General features: G+C 44.1%; 1 protein-coding gene across 2 annotated transcripts; it reads left to right on the forward strand.

Moving 5' to 3' along the window:
• The first annotated feature begins 193 nt into the window (after positions 1–193).
• GTF3C2 (general transcription factor IIIC subunit 2) lies at positions 194–25,047 on the forward strand. 2 transcript variants are annotated; one of them, XM_041756386.1, is made up of 19 exons: positions 194–1,001; positions 10,430–10,700; positions 10,863–11,184; positions 11,750–12,035; positions 14,324–14,418; positions 14,837–14,914; positions 15,028–15,126; positions 16,574–16,801; positions 16,958–17,069; positions 17,269–17,377; positions 18,462–18,487; positions 18,662–18,791; positions 21,294–21,438; positions 21,544–21,705; positions 21,902–21,989; positions 22,410–22,538; positions 23,001–23,150; positions 23,301–23,408; positions 23,693–25,047. In XM_041756386.1, the coding sequence occupies exons 2-19, from the start codon at positions 10,454–10,456 to the stop codon at positions 23,909–23,911; spliced, it is 2,733 nt and encodes a 910-aa protein (XP_041612320.1). In that variant the 5' UTR covers positions 194–1,001; positions 10,430–10,453; the 3' UTR covers positions 23,912–25,047. The 2 variants fall into 2 exon arrangements, with proteins under 2 accessions (XP_041612320.1, XP_041612321.1); XM_041756387.1 differs by lacking the exon at positions 194–1,001 and adding an exon at positions 7,988–8,784.
• Positions 25,048–25,616: the final 569 nt, after the last annotated feature.

Below are 25,616 nucleotides of genomic sequence, written 5' to 3' on the forward strand. Positions count from 1 at the left end.
GTCCCTTAACTCAGGCTTTTTTTTTTTTTAAGTCTTAGCTCCTCCCACGTTTTTCTCAAATCTTTTGTGTAACTAAAAGAATTTAATAGGGGGGATTCTTCCGGAAGACAAAGACTGGTTTACTCCAGTCTTTCCTGTCCCTATTTATACATCTTGAACTCTTCTAGTTAGTATGCTGAGACCTGTAAAACTTATATGGCTTTCAATGTCTCAGGAAAGGGCAGAGATTTGTTACGTTCTTTCTTTGTTCACTGGCATCCCATCTCTCTGGGAGGGACCAGGGAAGGCCTGTGCCCAAACAAGGCCACGGGCCAAGCCTGAGGCTCAGAAGAGTGCAGCGAGCGTGCCCACGCCAGGCTTTCCTACTGGTTTCCCTCTGTCCTTTCCCCAGGCCCCTTTTTGTCTTTGGAGCACCCATCCCGGACTTCATGAATGGCTGCCCTCGGTGGAGGCCCAAGCCATCCTCCCTCCGCCTCTCAGTCTGAGTTCTCCGCTCTGACCGTGCCGAGGTAGTTACTCTCAGTCCAGCCCGGCCCTGCCCACTACATGGCCGGTAATCTTGACCATTAGCCAGGCTTCAGCGCTCGGAAGCGGCGGCAAGGCCTGGGCGCGCCGCAAACTCGAGGCTCGCGTACAGGCCCCGTGGGAACCCGCGGGGCGCGACGACCGTCACCGCGCAGGCGTCAATCTTGCTTTCTTGACACTGCAAGTCCCAGAAGGCCACGCAGCGTCCCCGGCGCGGCTAAAGGCCGGGAGCCTCGCTCGCTCGAAAGGGCGCGGGACTCTCGCCGCACTGCATTATGGAATACATAGTCTGAGAAAACGTCTTCGGGCACAAAGTCCCCACCACGCTCACGTGTTTACCTTGTGCACTGGAGGCACGGGTAGAGGAGTGGGGGGGAGGGGTCAATAAAGAGTAGCTACCAGATTTCGTCATAAAACCGCGACTAGATAGACGGCGCCATCTTCGAACTTGGACTTCCGGAAGGACTTTGGTGAGGGTGAGTGTACCGCAGCGGGGTGTGCGGGGGCCCCACGATTACTCCTCCTCCTCCCTTTCCCATAGCACTAAGATATTGGGAACTAGCTCTTGGCTCCGCTGTTCCCTCTCTGCACAGCATCGCGACCTCCAGTCCCCGCACTGCTACAGAAACCATCACACTCCCCACCTCCTTCCCTGTAGTGCAACCGGACATCCCTCATCCCTCCTAACCACGGCTCTTGCCTTCTTCCTCGATGCTGTGCGGGTAGCACGGCATCCTGTGTCCGGGCCGCGGCGCTGCTTACATTGCATCTCTCGGACTCCGCGAACCTCCGTAGTCCTGAGCCTCAGAAACTCAGGGCTCGCTCCCAGCACAGACTAGTGGTGGAAGCTGCCCCCCACGCCCATTACGGAGGAAGGGCAGGCGGTCCCTGCTGGAGGGGTAGCGGGTTAGTCTCCTCATCCTGCTGTGTCCCAGCCACTTCCTCCGTGAGGCTCCTCTAACCCCGGGGTTGTGCCCCGCGCGCTGCAACCCCATTGGCGCAGCCAAGGGCCAGTTATGTTTCCCTTCTAGTGCTTTTATCCCGCGGCAAGTTGGCTGTCTACTGAGGCAGGCAGAGGTGGCGACTTCAGCCCCACCCGTAGTAACTCACTTTGTTAGAGAAGTGTAGTGTACGGCGAAGCCTCTTCGCCCTAGCGGCGTATTGTTAAACTTCGGCCATTCCTGTTGTTTGAATACTTTTTGCCATCCCTTCTTATCTAATGTGCTATTATTTTCTTAGTAGTTTTCTTTAAACTGGTTTGTTTTTCAAGTTTAAGTGCCTTAATCTCAATCTAAGCAAGATAGATGAAACCATGGGTTTCAAGGGCTAGAGTTTTTTTTGGCTTTTGTTTTGTTTTGAGAGAGCGCGCGCGCGCGCGCGCGCGGAGGGGGTGGGGGATGGGCCGGGGAGGAGGGAATCTTAAACTGGCTCCAAGCCCAGCGGGGAGCCGGATTCCTGAGCTCGGTCTCACGACCCTGAGATCCCAACCTGAGAAGAAATCGAGACTCAGGCTGAGCCACCCAGGCGCCCCAAGGGCTAGAGTTAAAATAAAAGTTAAAGTTAAAATATAAAAGGTCTAATAAAATCGTTCATTTTTGTATCACTAAAATCGTCGTACGTACCACCAGCTGTACCATAGGAACACTTTGGGAAACAGTGTATTAGACCCCAGGGATCCCCTAAATAAATAATATCTTAAAAAAAAAAAAAGAATTCCACATGGACTAAAGAGCTACATTTAAGATTCAAAACTAGAAAAAGGGGATCCCTGGGTGGCGCAGCGGTTTGGCGCCTGCCTTTGGCCCAGGGCGCGATCCTGGAGACCTTGGATCGAATCCCACATCAGGCTCCCGGTGCATGGAGCCTGCTTCTCCCTCCGCCTGTGTCTCTGCCTCTCTCTCTCTCTGTGACTATCATAAATAAATAAATTGTTTAAAAAAAAAAAAAACTAGAAAAAGTATTAGAAGAAAATAAAATAGGGTATGTATATATCAGCAGGGTAGGAAATGTCTTTTTAAGACCCTAAACAATTTGTAAGGGAAAAGATTGAGGAATTTAACTTGGAAAGTAAAATTTCAGTTTAGCAAGAAATGTTAAAAACAAAGTTTTTAAAAAAGAAACAGGGAGGGATCCCACCTCGGGCTCCCGGTGCATGGAGCCTGCTTCTCTCTCTGCCTGTGTCTCTGCCTCTCTCTGTCTCTCATGAATAAATAAATAAAAAGTCTTCAAAAAAAAAAAAAAGTAGAAACAAAGTCATCTGGGTGGCTCAGTCGGTTAAATGTTGAACTCTTTTTTTTTTTTTTTTAAGATTTTATTTATTCATGAGAGACAGGCAGAGGGAGAAGCAGGTTTCATGCAGGGAGCCCCATGCAGAACTTGACACTCGATCCCGGGACTCCAGGATCACGCCCTGAGCGAAAGGCAGATGCTCAACCACTGAGCCACCCAGGCATCCCCCCTGTTTTTTGTTGTTGTTATTGTTGTTGTTTTTTAGGATTTTATTTATTCATGAGAGAGAGAGAGAAGCAGGCTCCATGCAGGGAACCCGACGTGGGACTCGATCCTAGGTCTCCAGGACCCCAGGACCACACCCCAGGCTGAAGGTGGCACTAAACCCTGAGCCACCGCGGCTGCCCTCTTTAAAAAAAAAAAAAAAAAAAGGTAGAAACAAAGTTTTTGCAACATAAATAATAACTCCACAGATCAATAGAAAAAAGATTGATTTGTCCTATAGAGGTGAAGGCAAATCATTTGTATGGACAATTATAAAAAGATACAGATGTCCAGGGCACCTGAGTGGCACAGTTGGTTAAGTGACAGACTCGGTTTCAGCTCAGGTGCTGATCTGAATGTAGTGAGATCAAGCCCTGTGTGGGGCTCCACATTGAGCAAGGAGTCTGCTTGAGATTCTCTCTCCCTCTCCCCCTCCTGATTGCGGTCTCTCTTTCTCAAATCTTAAAAAAAAAAAATACATACTTGTGTGTGTGTGTATATATATATATATATATATATATATATACATACACACACAAAAAAAAAAAAAAGATAAAAAGAAGCTGCTAACCTCAATCATCAGGATAATCCAAAAAAATAAAATAAGAAAGCATTCCTTCATCAGATTGGCAAAAATTAAAGATTGGCAAGGGTGTGGTAAAATGAGTACTGATAAATGGTTATAGTGGGATTATAAATTATTTTTTGTTTTGGTGAGCTGTTTGCAGTATCTATTAAATTTTGAAATGTGTATATCCTTCAACCACTAACGATAATTGCATGTCAGATCATTAGTCCAGAAAATAATTTCCCATTAATGGAGAGTTCTCTACTAAAATATTTATAGCAGTATTGTTTGTAATAGTGTTGTGATTCAGTTGTCCATCAAATGGAGAATATTCCAAATGAACTATAATTCTATGGAACACTGGATAGTAACCAAGAAGAATGAGATATATGTAAGTGTACTGATGTGGAAAATCTTTAAGACATACGTAGAAGTTCTCTTAATTGATACCTATTTAACTAGCTTCCTGTGTTAACCGTTCTCTGTTTCCTCTGTGAAGCATACAGACAGATGCCCATGCACACTGAATGCTTGAAGCCTATAGACTTTTCTCCAATAGGCCTGCTCATTCTATTCCCACTGGTTGAGTTCAATGCCTGCTAAGAGTCATTTGTGATGGTTCTCAACATTTTTTATGTCAGATAATATATATATATTTAAATCCTAAAGAAATTGAGTATGAAAGAGTTGTTGCTATTAAAGCTAAGTTGAAATGTGGCAGATAAACAGGTGCTTTATTGCTATTTGTTTTATTTTATGTGTGTTTACAAGTATTTTGTGTCAACTAAAATTTTTATAAAAACAATCCTCAAAGGGATGCCTGGGTGGCTCGGTGTTTGGGCATCTGTCTGCCTTCGGCTCAGGGTATGATCCTGGGGTCCCCGGATCAAGTCCTGCATCAGGCTTCCTGCATGGAGCCTACTTCCCCTCTGCCTGTGTCTCTGCTCTCTCTCTGTGTCTCTCATGAATAAATAAATAAATTCTTTAAAATTTTTTTTTAAATTAAAAAAAAAAAACAATCCTCAAAAAGAAAAGAAAGCAAAGTAAGTTGAAAGCTTGGAAAGAAAAAAGAAGTACATTTGCAAAGAAACAAAGAAGCTGCCAAATAGGTGTAAGACAGCTGTAAAAGACAGAAAATTTTGCCCAAATCTGAAACTTTATTGCACTTGAATTTCTTCTCAAGAAAAAATGTTTCAAGAAAGGTGTGGTCTGTAGTGTGGGTGTTGCTGAGAGATCAAGTTAAACGAGACTCAGAAGCATCCATTGCATTAGTTGACACAGCAATTATTGATGACTTTAGTTTCTTTGATGAGTTGGAGGGCAATATCCTAGTCTAAATGAAGTAGGGAAATTAAAACATCAAGGGCAGACAGCTCATTAAAAGTTTGACTGTGAGAGGCAGGAAGAATATGGGTTGAAGGATTGTTGTATGTCTGTTAAGATGAGAATTAGAGACATTTAAATGCAGTTGGGAAATAGCCAATGTAAAGGAAAAGGTTAAATAATTTCAGTGCCCTTAGAAGGTGGGGGAATAGAGCTAGAACACAATTGGAAGTAGCTGAGGGGTTCAGATGCAGGGAATGTTAGGCTACTTGACCAGATATTGAAGTATGTCCCACCTAATGGCTTTGGGTTTTGTTTTAGAAATCAGAGGCAAAATCATCTGCTGAGAACCAGGGGATCAGATGTTGGAGGAAAGGGAGCATAGGGACTGATTAGAGAGAATGTATAATTGCTAGCGCTCTGGCAACTTATATGCACATGGAGAAAAAGGATGGTTGGTTCATCCAGGACTTAAATGTTGCCAGTCCTGTGGAATAAAAAGACAAGAAAAGAACTTTATACTATCAACAAAAGTCTGATTAAAATAAAAGAATCCAAGCTAGATAGGATGTGGCCAACACAGGGAGAAATTGGGAGAGATCAATGGATGGTGGCTTGATACGGTTGAAAAATAGATTCAGTGATAGTAGTTGAGCCATTATGATGGAGGTTGTGATCAGATAGTGGGATGTCTTTGTGATTTTGGAAGTTAAAAGGTTTTGTGAGATGACAAGGTCCAATGTATGGCAGTGAGTGAGTAGCAGTGGTTTAGCTGAATGTTACGAGCTTCAAAGGAACAGTTTTTACAAGGTAGGGAGGCCTGTTGGTCTACAAGTAGCATTGGAGAGGAATTGACAAGACATTGATCCCACTTTCTACCATGGGGTAGTGGGATGTGAGTGAAGGACAAAGCTCCATTTGAGAGCCTAGAAAGCTAGAAATTTCAATTCCTGGAATTTTTTTTCCCATCCAAGATTCTGAATATAATTTAGGTCTTGCCAATCAAATGTGCTTTTGGAGAACTAAAATTTGGACCAAGTTTAGATAGGAGGCAGGCCAGGAGACCATACATTTTGCTGGTACAGATTGTGGCAGAGGTATGATTCTGGATCTGGGAACCAGAGAAGGGTCTTCCCTGTTTAGTCAGGTCACTTTCTGATCAATGCAGAGGCAGTTCCTGGAACCATCAGCTGTCGCAGGGACCTCCACATCGTAGTGTAGGAGGAGAAGCCCTGTTCTTGAACCAGCAGCTGCCAGACAATTTCCCATTTTGACAAGCACTTGTTCCTAAACTGTCCCCCACCCCCACCCCTGTTGCAGTGATCCTGCATGTGGGTAGTTCTCAAGCTTGCATGTGCATCCATACAAATAATCTAAAGGGTTTTGAGAACACAAAGTGCTGGCCTCACCCTAGAGTTCAGATTCAGTAGGTCTGTGATAGGACTGAAAATTTGCATTTTAACAAATTTCCAAGTGATGCTGATGCTGCCAGGACCACACTTTAGGAACCCCTTATGTGAACCATGTAATACCCTATATAGTAAGTCCCTTTTAGCTGGTCTAGAGAGGATTCTATTCTATGCAACTGAACCTCAATAATCATTTATTATGATTATAAAATAATCATTCATGTCTTCTTGGTCCTTATCTATGTGATCTGTTAGTGGTTAAAAGAAGTGGTTCTTGGGGGACACTTGGGTGGTTCAGTGGTTTAGTATCTGCCTTCAGTTCAGGTCATGATGTGGGACTCAATCCCAGGGTTCGGGGATTGAATCCCACATTGAGGTCCCTGTGGGAAGCCTGCTTCTCCCTCTGCCTGTGTCTCTGTTTCTCAGTGTCTCTCATGAATAAATAAAAATAAAATCTTAGGACAGCCCGGGTGGCCCAGCGATTTAGTGCCGCCTTTAGCCCAGGGCCTGATCCTAGAGACCCAGGATCAAGTCCCACGTCGGGCTCCCTGCATAGAGCCTGCTTCTCCCTTTGCCTGTGTCTCTGCCTCTCTCTGTCTCTGTGTCTCTCATAAATAAATAAATAAATTAATTAATTAATTAATAAAATCAAATCAAATCTTAAAAAAAAACAGTTCTTGGATTTCCTGAGGATTTTGCCTTATTTTGATGCTATGTCATTTGATATCAAACAGTTCATGACATTTATCTTTTATATAATTTGAAATTTTATTTATTATAAAGTATTCCCTTTTTGTCCCTTTTTGTACTTTATCCCCTGAATTCAACTTTGCTATTACCAACAAAACTCTTTTCTTTGTCTACATTTGCCCTGTATATTTTTTATGTGTCTTTTGACTTTCAGCTCTTTGAGTTCCTTTGTTTTAGGCATCTCTTTCAAAGCTTATAGTTTTTAATGGATGAGTTGATCTTTGGTTGTTGTTCTATATCTTTATCTTTTGTCATCTTTGTAGGTTTTTTTCTTTTCTTTGTGTTTCTTTTATTTTCAGTCTCTTACTTTGTAGCCTTTAAAGCAATTCCTTCTGGTTCCTATGGCTGCTAGGTATTTTGGAAGCAATATAGTAGACTGCTTTTAATGTTTAATTAAATTGTATTAATAAACCTTTATTTTTCCATTTATCAACCTTACAAGCAAAATCAGGATACTTCTTGGTCTTCATCTACTACAGTCAGAATAATAGCACTTTTTACATTGCAAAATGTAAAAAATTTGACTTTCAAAATTTTAAATTACAATCTGTTTTATAGTGGTAGTTACCACAGTTGTTTAAACTCAGGTCATGTGTCACTGGACTAAATGTATACTGCCAGTCTTTATACTACAGCTTCTCCATTAGGAAGTTCTTCATATTGATTTATCTTTAATTGGCTAAAGTAGGTCTTCAAGGGGATTTTTTAAACTAAGGGTGTGTAAGTTTTTTAAGTCCTAGAAACTTGCATATTGAAAATATTATCCTGTTGCCTTTATGTGAACGGTGTCTCAGTTAAAGGATTTTCTTGGGGTCCCTGGGTGGCTCAGTTGGTTAAGTGGCTAATTTTGCCTCAGGTCATGATCTCGGGTCCTGGGAGCCCCACATCAGGCTATGCATTCAGCGGGAAGTCTACTTATCCCTCTGCCTCTCCCCCACTGGTTCTCTCTCTCTCTCTCTCTCTCTCAAATCAATAAATAAAATCTTAAAAAAAAAATTCTCTTGACCCTCTTAGTGTTTTTAGCTTCTGGCATCATATGTTTCTAAAAACTCTGAGGATGACTTGATTTTTATTTTTCTTTTTGTTGGAGAAATTTAGTATCTTCACTCAGGTATTTCTTGGTCTTGGTGATTCTTTATTGATTTTTGCTTCCCTTTTAGACTGGGGTCTTCCTTTATTTCAGGAAAGTATTTTTTATTTCAGGAAATTTTCTTCTTTTGTTTTTTAACACTTTAACACTTCTGTTCTCATTTTTCATCTCTCTTCATTGGGATCATCAATTATTCATATGTTGGCTCCCTCCTTCTTTTCCATCCACATCATCTCACTAACCACTTTTACCTCTTTTCAGCAGTAGAGTTTCAACATTTACCTCTCCTCTAGTTTTCATTTCATTTCATGATGATTTTGTTTATTCAGTTTCTTTCCTTATGACTGCTCCCTTTTCGCTTTGTTTTCTTTGATCTCTTATTTCCTAGATTCCACGGTATCTTTGGATTTGAGGTTTTTTTTTTTGAAAGTATAGAAGTTTTTGTTGCAGATTTTCTTCTGTTTTCTGGAGGCTTTGACAGAATACATTTCATCTTTTTTTGTTGTTTGTTTCCTTTTTTTTCTTTTTGTAGTGTCTATGCATAGATTTCAGGTGGATCCGTTTTGTATGTTACTGATTCTGAATGGAGTAGTTCTCTCAGGGCTTGCTATTTACCAAAGAACAAGGTAGGTAGATTCTCATTGACCTCTAGTTATTTTGGATTCTAACAGTGTGTCTTTAGCACAATGTTCCTTTGTACCTGAGTTAGAGGATTGGGCTGTTGTTAGAGTTTATAATATATTTAGATTATAGCTTCTTTAGGAGAGATAGTTGGGAAGTTTAATTTGTATGATCTCTCTCTCTCTCTTAAAAGATTTTATTTATTTATTTATTTATTTATTTATTTATTTATTTGGCACACAGAGAGAACACAAGCAGGGAGAGTGGCAGGCAGAGGGAGTGGGAAAAGCAGACTCCTTGCTGAGCAGGGAGTTTGATGTGCGACTTGATCCCAGGACTCTGGGATCATGACCTGAGCCAAAGGCAGATGTTTACTGACTGAGCCACCCAGGCACCCTTATATGATATTTCTTATGGTATCTGTATTAACACACTTTACCACCAAGGCTAATGAGTTATTTATCCTTAAGACATATACAGACCTATAGGGGATTCCCTCCTGGGATTTGAGTATTTTCTCCTTCTTTGTCATAGACAGGTAGGTTATTCTGGCCAAAAACTGGGCCTTTGCAGGGTTGTGTGTTGCTCAGCTTTTTGGTTTGGTGATCAGTGTTTCTGTTTATCTCTGTCAGTTTACTTTGGCTCATGGTTGTACAATGATTTTCTGGGTTTGAAAAAAAATGAAGGGGGGCTCCTGGGTGACTCAGTTGGTTAAACGACTGACTCATGGTTTTGGCTTAGGTAATGATCTCAGGGTTGTGGAATTGGCCCCGATTTGGGCTCTGCTTTGGGGTTTGTACTCCGCGAGAGTATGCTTGAGACTTTCCCTCTGCTCCTCCCCACTTGCGTGCATGTACTCGTGTCCTGTCTGTCTCTCTCAAGTAAATTAAAAAATAAAAATGAAGGTTTGTGACAGTTTTTTAGTTCATTTTTCAATGTGGGAAAGGTCTCTTAATGTAGTAGGATGTTCTTTAATTATCTCATAGCCATCTACCTCCCCTATTCAGGTGAAAGATTAACGGCAGGGCACTAAAGAACTCTTATTAAATAAATATTTTCCTTGACTAGTATTCACAAAGATGAGTGTTAGCTCTAGGTATCCTCCTTCAGTTTGGTCTAAATTTTATATATCTGGCATCTATTCTTTGTAGTCTACTTCTAGGAAGTTTAAGAATTCGGGGAAGATATTTTTCTCTTTATTTTTTGAGGTGAAGAGGGTGATTCATATCATTGGGTTTTTAGGGAAAGAGGTTGCATAATGGCTCATTCACTGCATTAGTCTTACAAGAAAACTTAAGAGCTTTAAATTAAATTGGCTGAAGAATGTAATGCTTAGTACATAGTAAGCATTTAATAAATAAATGGTAGCTTTCTTATTATCTGTTTATTGCTAGCTCTTCTAGTGTGCAAACTCCATGAGGGCAGGGACCTTGTCTGTTTTGTTTTATGTCAAATTACCAATTCTTAGAATAGTGCCTAACATAGAAGATGTTTAGTAATTGTTGTTAAATGAATGAATGATCAAGGAGCTTGGGTTTCTGGTTGGGAGCTGGGCAGCGGGTGAGATGGGAGGAGAAAAGATAGGAAAGTAGAAAATCTGAACCAGTGCAAATAGCTTTTGCTTCTACTTACGTGTATGTCTCTATGCAGGGGCAGCCATTTTAGGGGGTGCTGATGGATACCTACGGGGTCGGCTGTGTTGCCCTGGGGGAGGCCGGCCCCGTGGGGAACATGACTGTAGTAGACTCTCCTGGACAAGAGGTGCTAAACCAGCTTGATGTCAAGGCCTCTTCAGAAACAACTAGTGCTGAAGCTTCCATAGAGATGTCTTTACCTACACCTTTGACTGGATTTGAGGATTCTCTTGATGAGAGAAGGCTCCCTCAAGAACAAGAAAGCCTCTCCAGACTTGAACAGCAAGGTACCTTGTCCCTTCCTCTTTTTATCTCCCCATTTTTACATTAAGATGAACGAAAACAGGGTGAAACCACAGGATCTTATCAAGCTGGGTATGGTATAATCTATTCCAAAGAGGTTTGAGATCTGGTCCCATCTCATAGACCCATATTCTTCTTCTCTACAGATCTTTCTTCAGAGATGTCAAAGGTCTCAAAGCCTAGGGCCTCAAAGCCTGGCCGGAAGAGAGGTGGTAGCACACGGAAAGGCCCCAAAAGGCCCCAACAACCTAATCCTCCATCAGCCCCTCTGGTTCCTGGTCTCTTAGATCAATCCAACCCTCTGTCTACCCCCATGCCTAAGAAACGAGGTCGAAGGTCCAAGGCAGAGCTGCTACTACTGAAGTTGTCCAAAGACCTAGAACATCCAGAATCTCCACCTCCAAAGAGGCCCCCTGAGGACTTTGAGACCCCTCCGGGAGAACGACCCCGTCGAAGGGCTGCCCAAGTGTAAGGATTGTGGGGTGCAGCTCGGTGGAGGGGGTTGAGGGGGGCAGATGTTGGAGAGTTCAAAGGCTGTGATGAGATGTCAGGTAAGTGGGAGGGTTCTGGGGACTTGAGCCATCTTCTAGCTCTTACCACAGCGACTTAGTTATCTGTTGCTGAGTTTGTCTGTCTAGGAGATTGTCCTCTGTGCCTTATATCCTCTCACATTTTCAGTTTCCTCCAGGTCTTTGTTGCAATTTTCCTGTCCAGTATATATCAGGTCTCTGTGTGCCCTTCTATTCTTCCCTGGGCTCTTACTGATCTCTGACTGGTAGCGTGAAAGTGCCTTGGACTTGGAGTTGGCCAACCTGGGTTCAGATTCCACATACATAATCTGAGTCCTGTCTTGGCCAACTCCCTTAACTTCCCTAGATTTCTGGTTCTTTATCAAAAGGGGAAGGGAAATTAATAGCTGCTTCGCTGGGTCACTGGGAGGACCCAGGGAGATAAGAATCAGCCAAGTGTCTGGAAAGGTGGGCTCTCAGTTAAGTGTTTGTGAATGTGGCTCTGACTCTGCCCTGTCCTGCAGGGCGCTTCTGTACCTTCAGGAACTGGCTGAAGAGCTCTCAACAGCACTACCTGCTCCAGTGTCCTGTCCTGAGAGCCCCAAGGTGAGCAGCCCTGCCAAACCGAAGAAAACTCGGCAGCAGGCAGCCTGTCAAGGTGGCGAAGAAGAGGATGATACTGCACGGGATGAAGACTTTGTTCTCCAGGTCGAGGCTGAAGATGGAGATGAAAGTGAGGCCCCAAGCGAGAGCTCATCTGACCCCGAGCCTGTAGTGCCGCAAAGCACCCCACGAGGATCTACTTCAGCGGTAACCTGAGTGAACAAGAAAGTGAATGAGGAAATAGGGGGCTTGTTGCGGGGGGTCTGCAAGGTTCCCCAGTGGAAAGCTTTGGTCTTGTAACTGATGGCTAAAATAGGTAAAAGAAGAAAGGGACACCCTCAAAAAACAGTTGAACAAGTTGGGACTGGGGATGTAAGTACATGAGGTTACTCATTCAGATATTGAGCATCTACTCTGCACTAGGAACCACATGTGACTAAGAGAGCCCTTCTGCCTCACAGAGTCCACCATGTAATAAGGGCTTCACTGGGAAGGAACAAAATGGTTTTGGCATGTAGAGGAGGGCAGTGAACTACTTGGGCTTCACCGGAGAAGTGATGGTTGGGCTAGGTGTTGAAAGGAGAATAGAAGTTTGCCAGAGATTTGTTTTCCCAGGAATTCCCAGGGGAGGGCTATTGAGAGTTCTCAGCAAGTTTCCAAAGGTATAGAAGTGCCCTGTGGGACCAGCAGAAGAAGGGGTGGCGGTGGGAGAGCAGTGGGGGGATTAAAATCGAGAGGATAGAAGGACAAAGACTGGTAGGACCAACACAGGTGTTTGTTGAATTATGGTAAAATATACATAACATAAATTTTGCCATTTAAAAATGTACAGTTGATGGGGCACCTAGGTGGCGCAGTCCGGTTAAGCATCATCTGACTATTGATTTTGGCTCAGGTCATGATCTGGGCATGGAGCCTGCTTGAGGTTCTCTCTCCTCCTTCCCTCTGCCTCTTCTCCCTGCAAAGGTTTTTAAGTAGAAAAGTCAGATAGGACACAATAAGTTGGTCTGCAGTGGACAGTCAGAAGACAGCTTCAGTTATCCAGATAGTGGTAGGGAAGGCCTGAGTCAGGTTGTGAAGCAAAGTGAAAGTGGGGAGTTAGGTGCAAGAGACATTTAAGAGAATTAACAGCACTTGGCAGTTACTGGAAAGGCAGGAGTAGGAGTTTCTAGCTTAGATGGTACTCTCAAGTACTGGACTTCAGAACAGAGGAATGGGGGGGGTAGTTAAAGTGAGCATGGGAGGTGATAGGCTTACTTTCTGACATGCTAAGTTGGAGGTGCCTGTGTGCCATGAGCCATCCTACTAGAGATGTCTGGTGACCAGTCATGTGCATGAGACCAGTGCTTTCCTTGTCTCAAGTGCAACATTTAAGGGAGCACCAAATTCTTCGGGAATCAAGATAAAGATTTTGATGCAACATTTAAAAAAATAAAAATAGGGATCCCTGGGTGGCGCAGCGGTTTGGCGCCTGCCTTTGGCCCAGGGCGTGATCCTGGAGACCCGGGATCGAATCCCACATAGGGCTCCCGGTGCATGGAGCCTGCTTCTCCCTCTGCCTGTGTCTCTGCCTCTCTCTCTCTCTGTGTGACTATCATAAATAAATAAAAATTAAAAAAAATAAAATAAAATAAATAAAAATAAAAAAATAAAAATAATGCAGGGCACCTGGATGGCTCAGTTGGTTAAGTGTCTGCCTTCAGCTCAGGTCATGATCTCAGGGCCCTGGGATGGAACCCTGCATTGAGCTCCCTGTTCAGTGAGGAGTCTGCTTCTCCTTCTCCTTCTGCTCCTCCCCTGGCTCGTGTTCTCTGTCTCTCTCTGTCTCTCTCTCAAAGTCTTAAAAAATAATACAACAAATTTATGATGAACAAAATATCAAAGTTTTAAATAAATACAGGAACTGTATTACTGATTTTTCTTTTGCTTTAGGCTCTATAATATGGGTTGCACCACACTATAAAAGTCTAGAATTTATAGAAAAGCTGAAACTGGGTAAAGTTGACATTTACTAAGATGTCAACTTGATAATCAGGCATAATGATGGTAATCAAAGCCATGGACATGGGATGAGAGTACCCAGAGTACATGTATCTCAGAGGGTTGAAGAGAAGACAGAGAGACTCTGGGTAATACCATCATCACCCCAACCTGTTGGAGGAGGGATTGCCTATGGGGGAATATCACAGAGGCAGGAAGAATAAGGAGATGTTATCCCATGAGGCAGGAATTTCAGGAAGCAAATGCAAGTCCTTTGAACTGAATGCCAAGGAAGGTGAACAGAAAATACTTAACAGGCTTTGCAGTTAAGTATTTGGCAGTTTTTATGGAGGAGTGGGAATGGTAGAAACATCAGTCTTTTAAGGTGCTGATAAGTCAGAGGCTAGAGAGGAAGCAGTGCCAAGAAAAGTAAAAGCTGGGAAAGCTGCCTTCTGGGGACTTTCTCTAATCTATAAAATTGCCTCCCTTACACTTTTTTTCCATTTGCTCCTCAGAAGCAGAAGCCACACTGCCGGGGAATGTCTCCCAATGGCTTACCAAATCACATCATGGCTCCTGTTTGGAAGTGCCTCCATCTCACCAAGGACCTGTGAGACTTGAGGAAGGGGGCTGGGGATGAGAGGGTGGTGGCAGCTTGTAAAGGACCATTTAGAAGGAGGGCCATGGGAAAGAGGGGAAGTACTCCCAGGGCAGGACACTGAAGATATTCATAACTAAAAGGCACTCCTGTGAAGGTAAGAGCTCCAGAGCTGTGCTGTCCAACATGTTAGCTACTAGCTGTGTATGGCCATTTAAATGTAATGTAAAATTAATTAAAATTAAAAGTCCAGTTTCTCAGTTCCACTAGCCACATTTCAAGTGCCCAGTAGCTACTTGCAGCATGCAGCTAGTGTATCTATCAGACAACACAGATCATAAATCACTTCCATCACTGCAGAAAGGTTTACCGAACAGCTTTGCTCTAGAACCTCTCTTCTCCTTCATTAATGCTTCTTCTGTTCCTCTAGCCGAGAACAGAAGCATTCATACTGGGAGTTTGCAGAATGGATTCCCCTGGCCTGGAAGTGGCACTTGTTATCTGAACTGTAAGTTAAAGAGACATTCTAAAGCTTAGGGGGTGACACCACTGCAGATGGGGAGGGAATCCTAGGATGAGTGAAACTTCCAAAATTCACGCTGTTCCCACCTCCACCCCCAGTGAGGCGGCTCCCTACCTGCCCCAGGAGGAGAAGTCTCCACTATTCTCTGTCCAACGTGAAGGACTTCCTGAAGATGGCACACTCTACCGAATAAATAGGTGAAGATTGCATATCTGTTTCTGATTCTGGGAGATAGAATTATGAAAAATGAGTATTGAAAGGAATGACCGGAATGCCTGGGTGGCTCAGTGGTTGAGTGTCTGCTTTTGGCTCAGAGCATGACCTGGGATTCTAAGATTGAGTCCCACATTGGGCTCCCCGAGGGCAGTTTGCTTCTCCCTCTGCCTATGTCTCTGCCTCTCTCACTCTGTGTCTCATGAATAGATAAAAATCTGAAAGGGCAAATTGGCTCCATTCTTCCCCTGATGCTGTTCCAGTTGGACTAACACAGGAGTCCTGGCTAGATCTGGTCACCCCCTTTCTAATTTGCAGTGCTTATCACTGCTGGTCAGATTGAGGGAAGCAAGGGAGATGGAGTGCCAGACCATTTTACCAGTTCACATGTACTCAGATAGATCCAGACAGGCTGGCCCTGGAGAGAACACTATAGTAAACCAGAACACAGCCTACCATCTTTGAAGGTAAACTAGAGCTAGACAGGCTTTGGAAGCTTTGGAAGGAAAGGAGGAAGATACAAATTCTCACCTGTAGACCATTCTTGCTTTTCTGGCCCTGGCTTAAGCCAGTTCATACCAGCTCCAGGCGGAACTACCATTCTGTCCTCATTACCGTTTTTTTATTTTTTTAAAGATATTATTTATTCATGAGAGAGACAGAGAGAGAGGCAGAGACACAGGCAGAGGGAGAAGCGGGCTCCATGCAGGGAGCCCGATGTAGGATTCAATCCTGGCACTCCAGGATCACGCTCTGGACTGAAGGCAGGTGCTCAATCACTGAGCCACCAGGCACCCCTGCTTCTCTTTTTTAAAGACTTCATTTTTTTGGAGCAGTTTTAGGTTCACAGCAAAACTGAGAGGAAGATGCAGAGATCTCCCATATACCCCTGTCCCCCACTCCACATACACAGCTCCCTGGTTATCAGTATCCCCCACCAGACGGTACATCTGTTACGGTTGATGAACCTATACTGACATGTCCTCACTCGTCCATAATTTACACTAGGGTTCACTCTTGATGTTGTACATTCTGTGGGTTTGGACAAATGTATAATGAGCTGTCTTTGTCATTATGGTGTCATACAGAGTAGTTTTACTGCCCTAAAAATCCTCTGTGTTCTAACCACTCATCCTGCCCTCTGCTCTTATTGTTGCCGTCACAGATCTTTTGATTGTCTTTAGAGTTTAGCCTTTTCCAAAATGTCACATTGCTGGGATCATACAGTGTATAGCCTTTTCGGGTGGGCTTCTTTCACTTGGTAATATGCATTTAGGGTTCTTCCATGCCTTTTTATGGCTTGAGAACTCATTTCTGATTAGTGTCAAATAATATTCCATTGTTTGGATGTTAATTTATCCTTTCACCTACTTAAGTCCTTATTATGTTTTGTTAATCCCTTTCTTCACCCCATCTTTGACTTTTCTCTAGATTTAGCTCGATCACAGCACACCCAGAACGCTGGGATGTGTCCTTCTTCACAGGGGGACCCCTCTGGGCTCTGGACTGGTGTCCAGTGCCAGAGGGGGCAGCAGCTTCGCAGTATGTGGCCCTTTTCTCCAGCCCTGACATGAATGAGACACACCCACTGAGCCAGCTTCACTCGGGTCCTGGGCTGCTCCAAGTCTGGGGCCTTGGGACCTTGCAGCAAGAAAGCTGGTGAGGTGGGGCTGGGATGCTGCCATAGGAGGGTGTGAGGAGAAGAGAAGGATGGGGCTGGGCAGGGGCGCTGGGGGGCTTGGCTTGGATTGAGATGGGGTGGAGCACAGGCTGGCGGCCCCAGGCCCATTCTCCCCTTGTGCTTTCTCTCCTCAGTCCTGGCAACAGGGCTCACTTTGTCTATGGGATCGCTTGTGACCACGGCTGCATCTGGGACCTCAAATTCTGCCCCAGTGGAGCATGGGAACTTCCAGGCACCCCCCGGAAGGTACCTCCCTGTTGTTTGTGGGATGCCCTAGGACTCACAATCAGAACAGAGAGACCAGACCCTATGAGTTCCCAGAGTTGACACGGAGGATGGAGTTTTCCCAGCAACTCTATGGCATTTCCAGGGACTAAAACCTTAAAAGTTTTCTGAGAGGCCCTAAAGGCAGCAAGCCTCAGCACAGATCTGGTCTCCCCTCTAGGCTCCTCTCCTGCCCAGGTTGGGCCTCTTGGCTCTTGCCTGCTCAGACGGGAAGGTGCTGCTGTTCAGTCTGCCCCATCCGGAGGCCCTGCTGGCTCAGCAGCCCCCAGGTAAGTAGCACAGTGGGCAGGGGGACGTAGTGCTGCTGTAGCAGGGTCTGTCTCCCCTAAAGTCCTCCCACCTCTAGGACAGAGTCTCACTCAGCACCCCATCTACTCTGACTTCACACCTATTGTCCTTGACCTTTTTCTTTAGCAGCCTGCAAGGTGTGCTCTATGCTACAGTTTTGTCACTGGGCTCTTTCAGCCACTCTCCTTTCCCTGCCTTTCCCTGCTGGGTGCTTGCAGGCCCTCTCCTCCTGCTACCACGGCTGGTTGGCTGTGTAGAGCTGCTAAGGCTGATCTTCCCTGCCACTCTCTTCTCCTGCTCTTCTCCTGCCTCCAGTCCTTTACTTGACCTCTCCTGCCCTCACTGCTATGTATATATAAACACAGTACACATAAACAGTCTTTTTATTGGGAATAGAGGGAAAGACTGGAGAGCTGAAGTTGAGCAAGAAGAGGAAGGGTTAGTGAAAGGCAGCTCCTATTTGTTTTTCAACTGTACTGAGTATTTAAAGAAAAGGGTACCCAGGTTTGAGCCCTGAGAAATCCCATATTTGGTGGTCTGGTGGAGGAGTGGGCTGAGGAGGGAATAGTCAATAAGGAAGTGAAGACAGATGCATAGACACTTCTTTCAAGTAGTTTGGCTGTGAAGGGGAACACATAGATTAGGGAGGTGCTGGAGGTGACCAAGGTTTAAAGGAAGGGTTTTTATTTGTGTGTTTCATTTAGTTAGAAGGCTGTAGTGCATGTTTATGTCTGAATATGAGAATGACCCAGTAGGGAGAGAGAAAGTGGATCATTCAGGAAAAAGGAAAGATAATCAAATGAGCAAGATTCTAGAAAAGGTGAGAGAACGTGGAAAGAGTGGAGTAGAGCAGTTAGCCATTCTGATAGGTGGAGGGATATGCTCATGTACAACAGTGGGGGAGAAAAGAAGATGGGGGCTGATAGAGGTAGATTCATCAATGTATTGGAGGAGAGATGGGTGTCAGGGAAGGTCATTCTCAGATCTGGGGTGTGATCTAAGAGCAAGGCAGGATTTCAGTCCTCTGTTCCCAGAGCATCAGTTAATGCTTTCCTTCTCTCACAGAAGCAATGAAGCCTGCCATCTATAAGGTGAGTGAGCAACCTGCTACCTTAGCCAAGGCTCCATCTTCTTGAGCCTTCTTTACCGATTCCACAGTGAGTGTCCTTCTGCCTCTCCTCCCTGCTGTATTAAACACTGATTTGAACCTTTGTTGCAAATGGTAGGTATCCATAACCCTAGTCCTGACTATTCTATTCCTGCAGGTACAATGTGTGGCAACCCTTCAGGTGGGGTCTATGCAAGCTTCGGACCCCTCTGAGTGCGGTCAGTGCCTTAGCCTGGCCTGGATGCCCACCCGGCCCCACCACCACCTGGCTGCTGGCTACTATAATGGTAAAAAAAAAAAACAAAGAGAGCATAAGGGTCTATTGCTCTGTAAACTTTATGTATGCTTGTTTTTTGGTTGTTTCCTTTTTGGTTCAGTGTTGGGCATTATGTTTAAGCAATATTAAAAAAAAAAACACAAAGAAAAAGTCTGGGGCATCTGGATGGCTCATTCGGTTGGATGTCTGCCTTTGGCTTGGGTCATGATACTGAGGTCCTGGAATCTAGTCCCACATCAGTCTCCCTGCTCAATGGGGAGTCTGCTTCTCCCTCTGCCCCTCACTCCACCCCTGGTCTCTCTCTTGCTCACTCTCTCCCTGTTTCTCAAATAAATAAATAAAATCTTTTTTTAAAATTTAGAAAGAAGAGTCACTAGAAGTTTTCTACTCAGAAAAACATAATTGAGAATAGATGAACAAGGGCACCTGGGTAGGCTCAGTAGGTTAAGTAAGCATCTGCCTGTGGCTCAGGTAATGATCTCCGGGCCATGGGATTGAGCCCCGTGTTGGGCTCCCTACTCAGTGGGAGTCTGCTTCTCCCTCTGCCTCTCCCCTCCCCCCAGATCATGCTCTCACTTGATCTCTCACAAATAAATAAATACGGACAGCCCGGGTGGCTCAGCATTTTAGTGCCCAGGGACCCGCGATCAAGTCCCATGTTGGGCTCCTCTGCATGGAGCCTGCTTCTCCTTCTGCCTGTGTCTCTGCCTCTCTCTCTCTCTCTCTCTCTCTCTCTCTGTCTCTGTCTCTCATGAATAAATAAATAAAATCTTTAAAAAGTAAATAAAGTTTAAAAAATAAATACAATCTTTAAAGAAAAAAGCATAAAAGAACATCCTTTTTTGGGAGTTTTCTATGCATATAAAAGATTAAAAGATCGGATGTTAAGAGAGAATTCTAGCGATGGGATCATACCATATAAGCTATTTTAAAGATTTCTTTTTTTTTTTTTTTTTTTTTAAGATTTCATTTTTAAGTAATCTCCACACCCAACATGGGGCTCAAACTCACAACCACGAAGTCAGGAGTCACGTGCTTCACCAACTGAGCCAGCCAGGTGCCCCTGTATAAGCCATTTTAAATGAAAATGTATGAAATTTAATTACACTTTAATTTTATAAAAGAAAAAGATTGAAACCGAGAGATGGGCTAAGCTCCACATAAATGTTCCTTCACCACAGACATTATCTTAAGGTTTAAAAGGGGAGAGAGAAAAGCATCATAAATAAGAATATTTGGTAGTTGGAGTCCTCAGGGAACAATTTCATGGTTAGACCTCATCAGTCTGGTCCCAGAAGGTCAGGAAATTAGCATGCTCATGCTTCCTGTCCCTCTCTGTCTTTTAAGTGTGTTTCTTTTGGTGTGATGATCCTATGTCATCAGAGTTCATCAGTCTTGATGCTGTTTTGCTGTCTTAAATCCCTGAGTTAGATTTCTGTATTGAAATTATCACCCATGTCCATCAGTCTACCCCTCTGAGTCCATCCTTGTTGCTACGTGACTGATCTGGCTCAGCTGGAGGTCGCTGCCAATAAGTTTTTCCAAGAAAGTTTCAGAGGTGCTACATTTCCTGAGGTTTTAGCTACAGTTTCCTCAGCTATTGTTTATTAAATTCTTACTTTTCTTTAATTTGTCTTTTACTTTTATCAAAGTTATGTTTTTGATTCCCTCCTCTGCTAGCCTGGCCAGGAGCAGCCTGTTTTAGAGTCAGTAGAGTTTGTTTCTCTTTGTTCTTTTGATTTCTGTTTCTCTACATCTTGTTGCTTTTGGCTCCTTGCCTGTTCTCTTTGTCTTAGAGCAGAGTTGGCAGATGTTTCTCTAAAAGGTCCAGATAGTGAATATTTTATGTGTTGTGGGCTGTTTGACCATTGTTGGAACTACTCAACTCTGCCATTGAGAAATGAAGGCAGCCATACATTAGGTAAACGAACGAGTGACTGTTCCAGTCAGACTTTATTTACCAAAGCAGGCAGCAGGCTGTATTTGGCCTAAGGGCTGAAGTTTGCCAACCCTTGTCCTAGAGGGTTTTTGCTTTTTAAAAATCCCTTTGTTGGGGATCCGTAGGTGGCTCAATGGTTTAGCACCTGCCTTCTGCCCAGGGCGTGATCCTGGAATCCCGGGATTGAGTCCCACGTCGGGCTCCCTGCATGGAGCCTGCTTCTCCCTCTGCCTGCGTTCTGTCTCTCTGTCTCATGAATAAATAAATAAAAATCTTTTAAAAAACAAAAAATAAAAATCCCTTTGTTTCTGTTTAGTAGGGAATAGAGGCTACTGGGTGTATTCATTCTGTCTTTCAACTGCAAGTCCCAGACTAAGCTATTTTTTGTTGATAAGAGTTGGAGCTGAAATATCACAGAGGGAATGTTGGCAAGCTAATTATGATCCCTACATCCTTTCATAAGGGGGTCACCTCTGAAGGGAAAAGACAAAGGTCCTAGGAGCCCAAGAAAGACATTACAGCAAAGAAGAGAGAACTGGCCTTTAATACCTACACATTCTGTCCCTACCTCAGGCATGGTGGTTTTCTGGAACCTTCCCACTAATTCACCCCTGCAGCGGATCCGGCTCTCTGACGGCTCCTTGAAACTCTACCCCTTTCAGTGTTTCCTAGCCCATGACCAGGCTGTGCGTACACTTCAGTGGTGCAAAGCTAACAGGTACAGGACAGCAGAGCTGTGGGGTGGGAGGTGAAGCCTGAAAAGGCTGGTGCTCCCGGACTTGATCAGATTTGATCTTCTCCCTCTTCTCCCCTCTTTGCACAGTCATTTCCTTGTCTCTGCGGGGAGCGACCGCAAAATCAAATTCTGGGACCTTCGAAGACCTTATGAACCCATAAACTCTATCAAGCGCTTCTTGAGTACAGAGCTGGCCTGGCTCCTACCCTACAATGGTGTTACTGTGGCCCAGGACAACTGCTATGCCTCGTACGGCAGGATGCACACAAGAGGAGCTCTGGGGACAGACCCTAAGGGTTGGGGGGCAAAATGTGCTAGACTGTTGTGGGGAGAGGAGGGTTGAAAGCTGTTTCATTGAGGTAGTTGGAGTTCTGGAGGGAATGGGGGAAGGGAAATGAATCCAATCTTGGATAAAGGAAAGTTTTATTTTTTCTTCCTCTTGTAGTTACGGACTCTGTGGAATTCATTATATTGATGCTGGTTACCTTGGTTTCAAGGCCTATTTCACTGCTCCTCGAAAAGGCACTGTCTGGGTGAGCCCCTGTCTTCATTACACAGGAAAACAATTCCCTTACTCAGCTACTGGGGGTCAGGAAGAGGCAGCAATAGGGGATAGAAGGGATAGATGTATGGTAACTGTATCATCAGGGATAAAGGTTATGGTAAACTCATTTTTAAAAATTTAAATTCAATTAATTAACATATAATGTATTGTTGGTTTCAGAGGTAGAGGTCAGTGATTCATCAGTTATATATAACACCCAGTGCTCATCCTATCCCGTGCCCTCCTCAATGCCCATCACCCACCTACCCCATCCCACCACCCAATAAACTCATTTTTGTTTCTGTATGTATTTCCCACTTCAGACTATGGAGTTGTTACCAGTTCACAGAACTGAAACAATATTAGTGAATGAATGAGTGAATGAAAGAAATCTGTCTCTTCTTATTAGAGTCTTTCAGGATCCGACTGGCTTGGGACAATAGCCGCAGGAGATATATCTGGGGAGCTCATTGCAGCTATATTGCCTGATATGGCACTGAACCCAATAAATGTCAAGCGACCTGTAGAGCGAAGATTCGTACGTATATGAATATTTAATGGTATAGCACCATTTGTTGGGTCCTAATCCACATGACCTCCTAAATTAGAACTATGAAGTAGTAGGTACAAATTTGGATGAGTTCTCCCAGACCTGATATTATCCCTTGAAGTCTTCGCACAGAATTGTACATAATCTTCCTTATCATAGTGCATCTGTACATGTGTTTAAACATATTACCTTCTTCCATCTTTTAAGTCTTTCCTGCCCAAAACCAATTTTCTCTCTCTTTTTTTTTTTTTTTAATTTTCTCTCTTTTTTTTAAACCACGTCCAGCGTGGAGCCCAACACAGGGCTTGAACTCACAACCCTGAGATCAAGACCTTAGCTGAGATCAAGAGTCAGACGCTTAACCAACTAAGTCACCCATGCGCCCCATCAATTTTCTCTTTTATTCTGTCTCCAGTATTATAGGACCTAATCTCATGGTCTCCTTTCTAGCCTATATATAAAGCAGATCTGATGCCATATCAGGACAGCCCTGAAGGTCGAGATCATTCTGCTTCATCTGAGGCCCCCAACCCTCCTAAGGCTCGAACTTATGCTGAAACTGTCAACCATCACTACTTGCTCTTTCAAGACACAGATTTGGTAAATTGAGGCCAGGAGAATGGGTGTGGCATTTTAAAAAGCAGAAGACTTTAGTTCTGGTATAGTAGGGCATTGTAAGGAGTTGCAGCACAAAGATGCAAGACTAAGAAGCTGCTGGCTTTCTCTCTCCTGTTATCCTTCCCTCCCCAGAGTTCCTTCCATGATCTGCTCCACAGGGAGCCAATGCTGCGCATGCAGGAAGGAGAGGGGCATTCACAGCTCTGCTTGGACAGGCTGCAGCTCGAGGCAATTCACAAGGTAAAAACCTTGTCTCTCATCTTCACCCTTCACTTGCATTTCCTCCCAACTCTAGACCTACAATCAATGAAATGAGGGATGAAAAGGCAGCAGAGACAGCTAAGGAAGAAAGACAGCTCTGGCTCTGCATCCTGCAGAACATGACAGACCTACCTGATTTCTACCTCTCTCACCCCATCATGGTCCTGTCCTTTTAGACTGTTGCCCTTTTTATCCCCCTTTACAGGTAGGACCACCCAAAAGCATCAATGGTGAATATCTCTTGTTTTCTGTTCTCTTTGCAGGTCCGATTCAGTCCCAACCTGGATTCTTATGGATGGCTGGTATCTGGGGGACAGTCAGGGCTGGTTCGGATCCATTTTGTCCGTGGACTCACCTCACCACTGGGCCACCGTATGCAGCTTGAAAGTCGAGCCCACTTTAGTGCTATGTTCCAGCCATCATCCCCTATTAAAGGGCCTGGCTTCCCTCCAACTAGCCATCGCCTTCTGCCCGGTCCCTAGTCGTGGTCCACACAGGACCTCTGGAATGAAGTCTGCCAGGAACAAATGGCCCCCCCATGTACAGAGCCATAGGAACTGGGGTCCTCATGGATAGTGATGCTGCCAGACCTGGATCTTTAGACCAGCCTTGCCAGGACTCCTTAGATACCTCTCCTACAGACTTCTGTCATCACAGCCCCCTGCGGGCAGGGGGGCTATCCCTCCACAAACTCTCAAGGCTCCTCAGCCTAAAACTATGGCTCATGAGTAACACTCAGGCCTGACCTAGGCTTGGGAGTCAAATTGCTCATATTGAGCATATTGTGAAGTGCGTAAAGCTAAGTAAAGATACTGGGTGTTTTTGAGACCACACGTGAGTGGGTGTTTGGAGAACACAAAAGGGTATCCGCATGAAGGGTCCTGTGTGACTATATTCCAGGATCCAGTATTACTGCCTTCTCAAGTAACCAACACACAGGCCCAGGAGGGGTGATAGTCATTTATTGGACGGAAGCTGCTTGTAGTACTTTAACTGAGGAACACCACAAACACCCTACCAGTAGAACAGTGGCTCAGATCCTACTCACTCCTGCTTATGAAATATTCCCAATCACTGGTCATCTGACCCTACTTGAACACTCCTAGGCAGTCATATTTTAAAAAAAATCTTCCTTTATATCAAGTCAGAGTATACTTCTATAAATTTCACCATGGGTAATAGGAAATCTAGTCATTTTTCCCTGTGATTGCCCTTTTAAGTATATTTAAAAATAGCTATCATGTGTTTCCCAAGTCTTTTCTTCTCTAGATTAAATATCTTCAGTTACTATAACCATTATTTACACGTCATGATTTTTGATCCTTCATGATATTGTCACATTATTGACTTATTAAACATGTCTAGCTGCTTTATTTGAAATCTCTGTATAGGAGGTGTTTAAAACTCAAGTACTGTATGTATTGTTATATCTCCTCTTGTTAGAGTCCTTGTGGAAAGCTGCAGACTCCTAGGGACTGTAATATTGCCTTATAAGCAAAGTCAGACTCCAGCAATGAGAAATAGGCAAACCATAGTCTTAGAATATATGGGAGTACAATCAAGTTTGGGGGAAGTAGTCAGATGACCTCAGGAAATAAAAATATGCAGCCAGCTGCAACTGAAGGGAGTGGACACTAGTGCCTACCTGGAACAAAACCCACTGGCTCTGTCTGTAGATGGGTTGGCCAAATAATCTGCGAACCCCGTTTCTGCCTCTTCCGTGTATCCGGAGAATGCTTTCAGCCCTTGCTCTCTGTCTACTATAAACCCTTTTCTCTAAAGGCCATTCTACTTCAGCCTTCCCGTCCCAATGTATCCATTTTATACTATATGGATTCATGTTCTTCTCATCCTTTGTTCCTTTGCTCATACTGTCGTTCCTCCCCTCACCCTAGTCATATCCATATAAGTCCCATTCATCCTTCAAGGTCCCAGCTCAAATTTCACCTTTTACTATGGGGCTTCCCAGATTTTTCTAGTAAAAACTCTCCCTCATGTATTCTCAAGAGGGAAGGAAGAAAAAGGACAAATGAGTGTTTATTAAACACTGGATCGATTTCAGGTATTTTGCACGTGTTAATTATGAAGTAGATATTGCCGCATTTTACTTGTAAAGGTAATATTCTGAGTTTGAGTGGTCTGAATAAGGTCCCTTTACTAAGCAGTGGTTGCTGGGATTTGAACGTA

This window comes from Vulpes lagopus, chromosome 5 (assembly GCF_018345385.1).
Source record: "Vulpes lagopus strain Blue_001 chromosome 5, ASM1834538v1, whole genome shotgun sequence".
Classification (NCBI taxonomy): Eukaryota; Metazoa; Chordata; class Mammalia; order Carnivora; family Canidae; genus Vulpes; species Vulpes lagopus.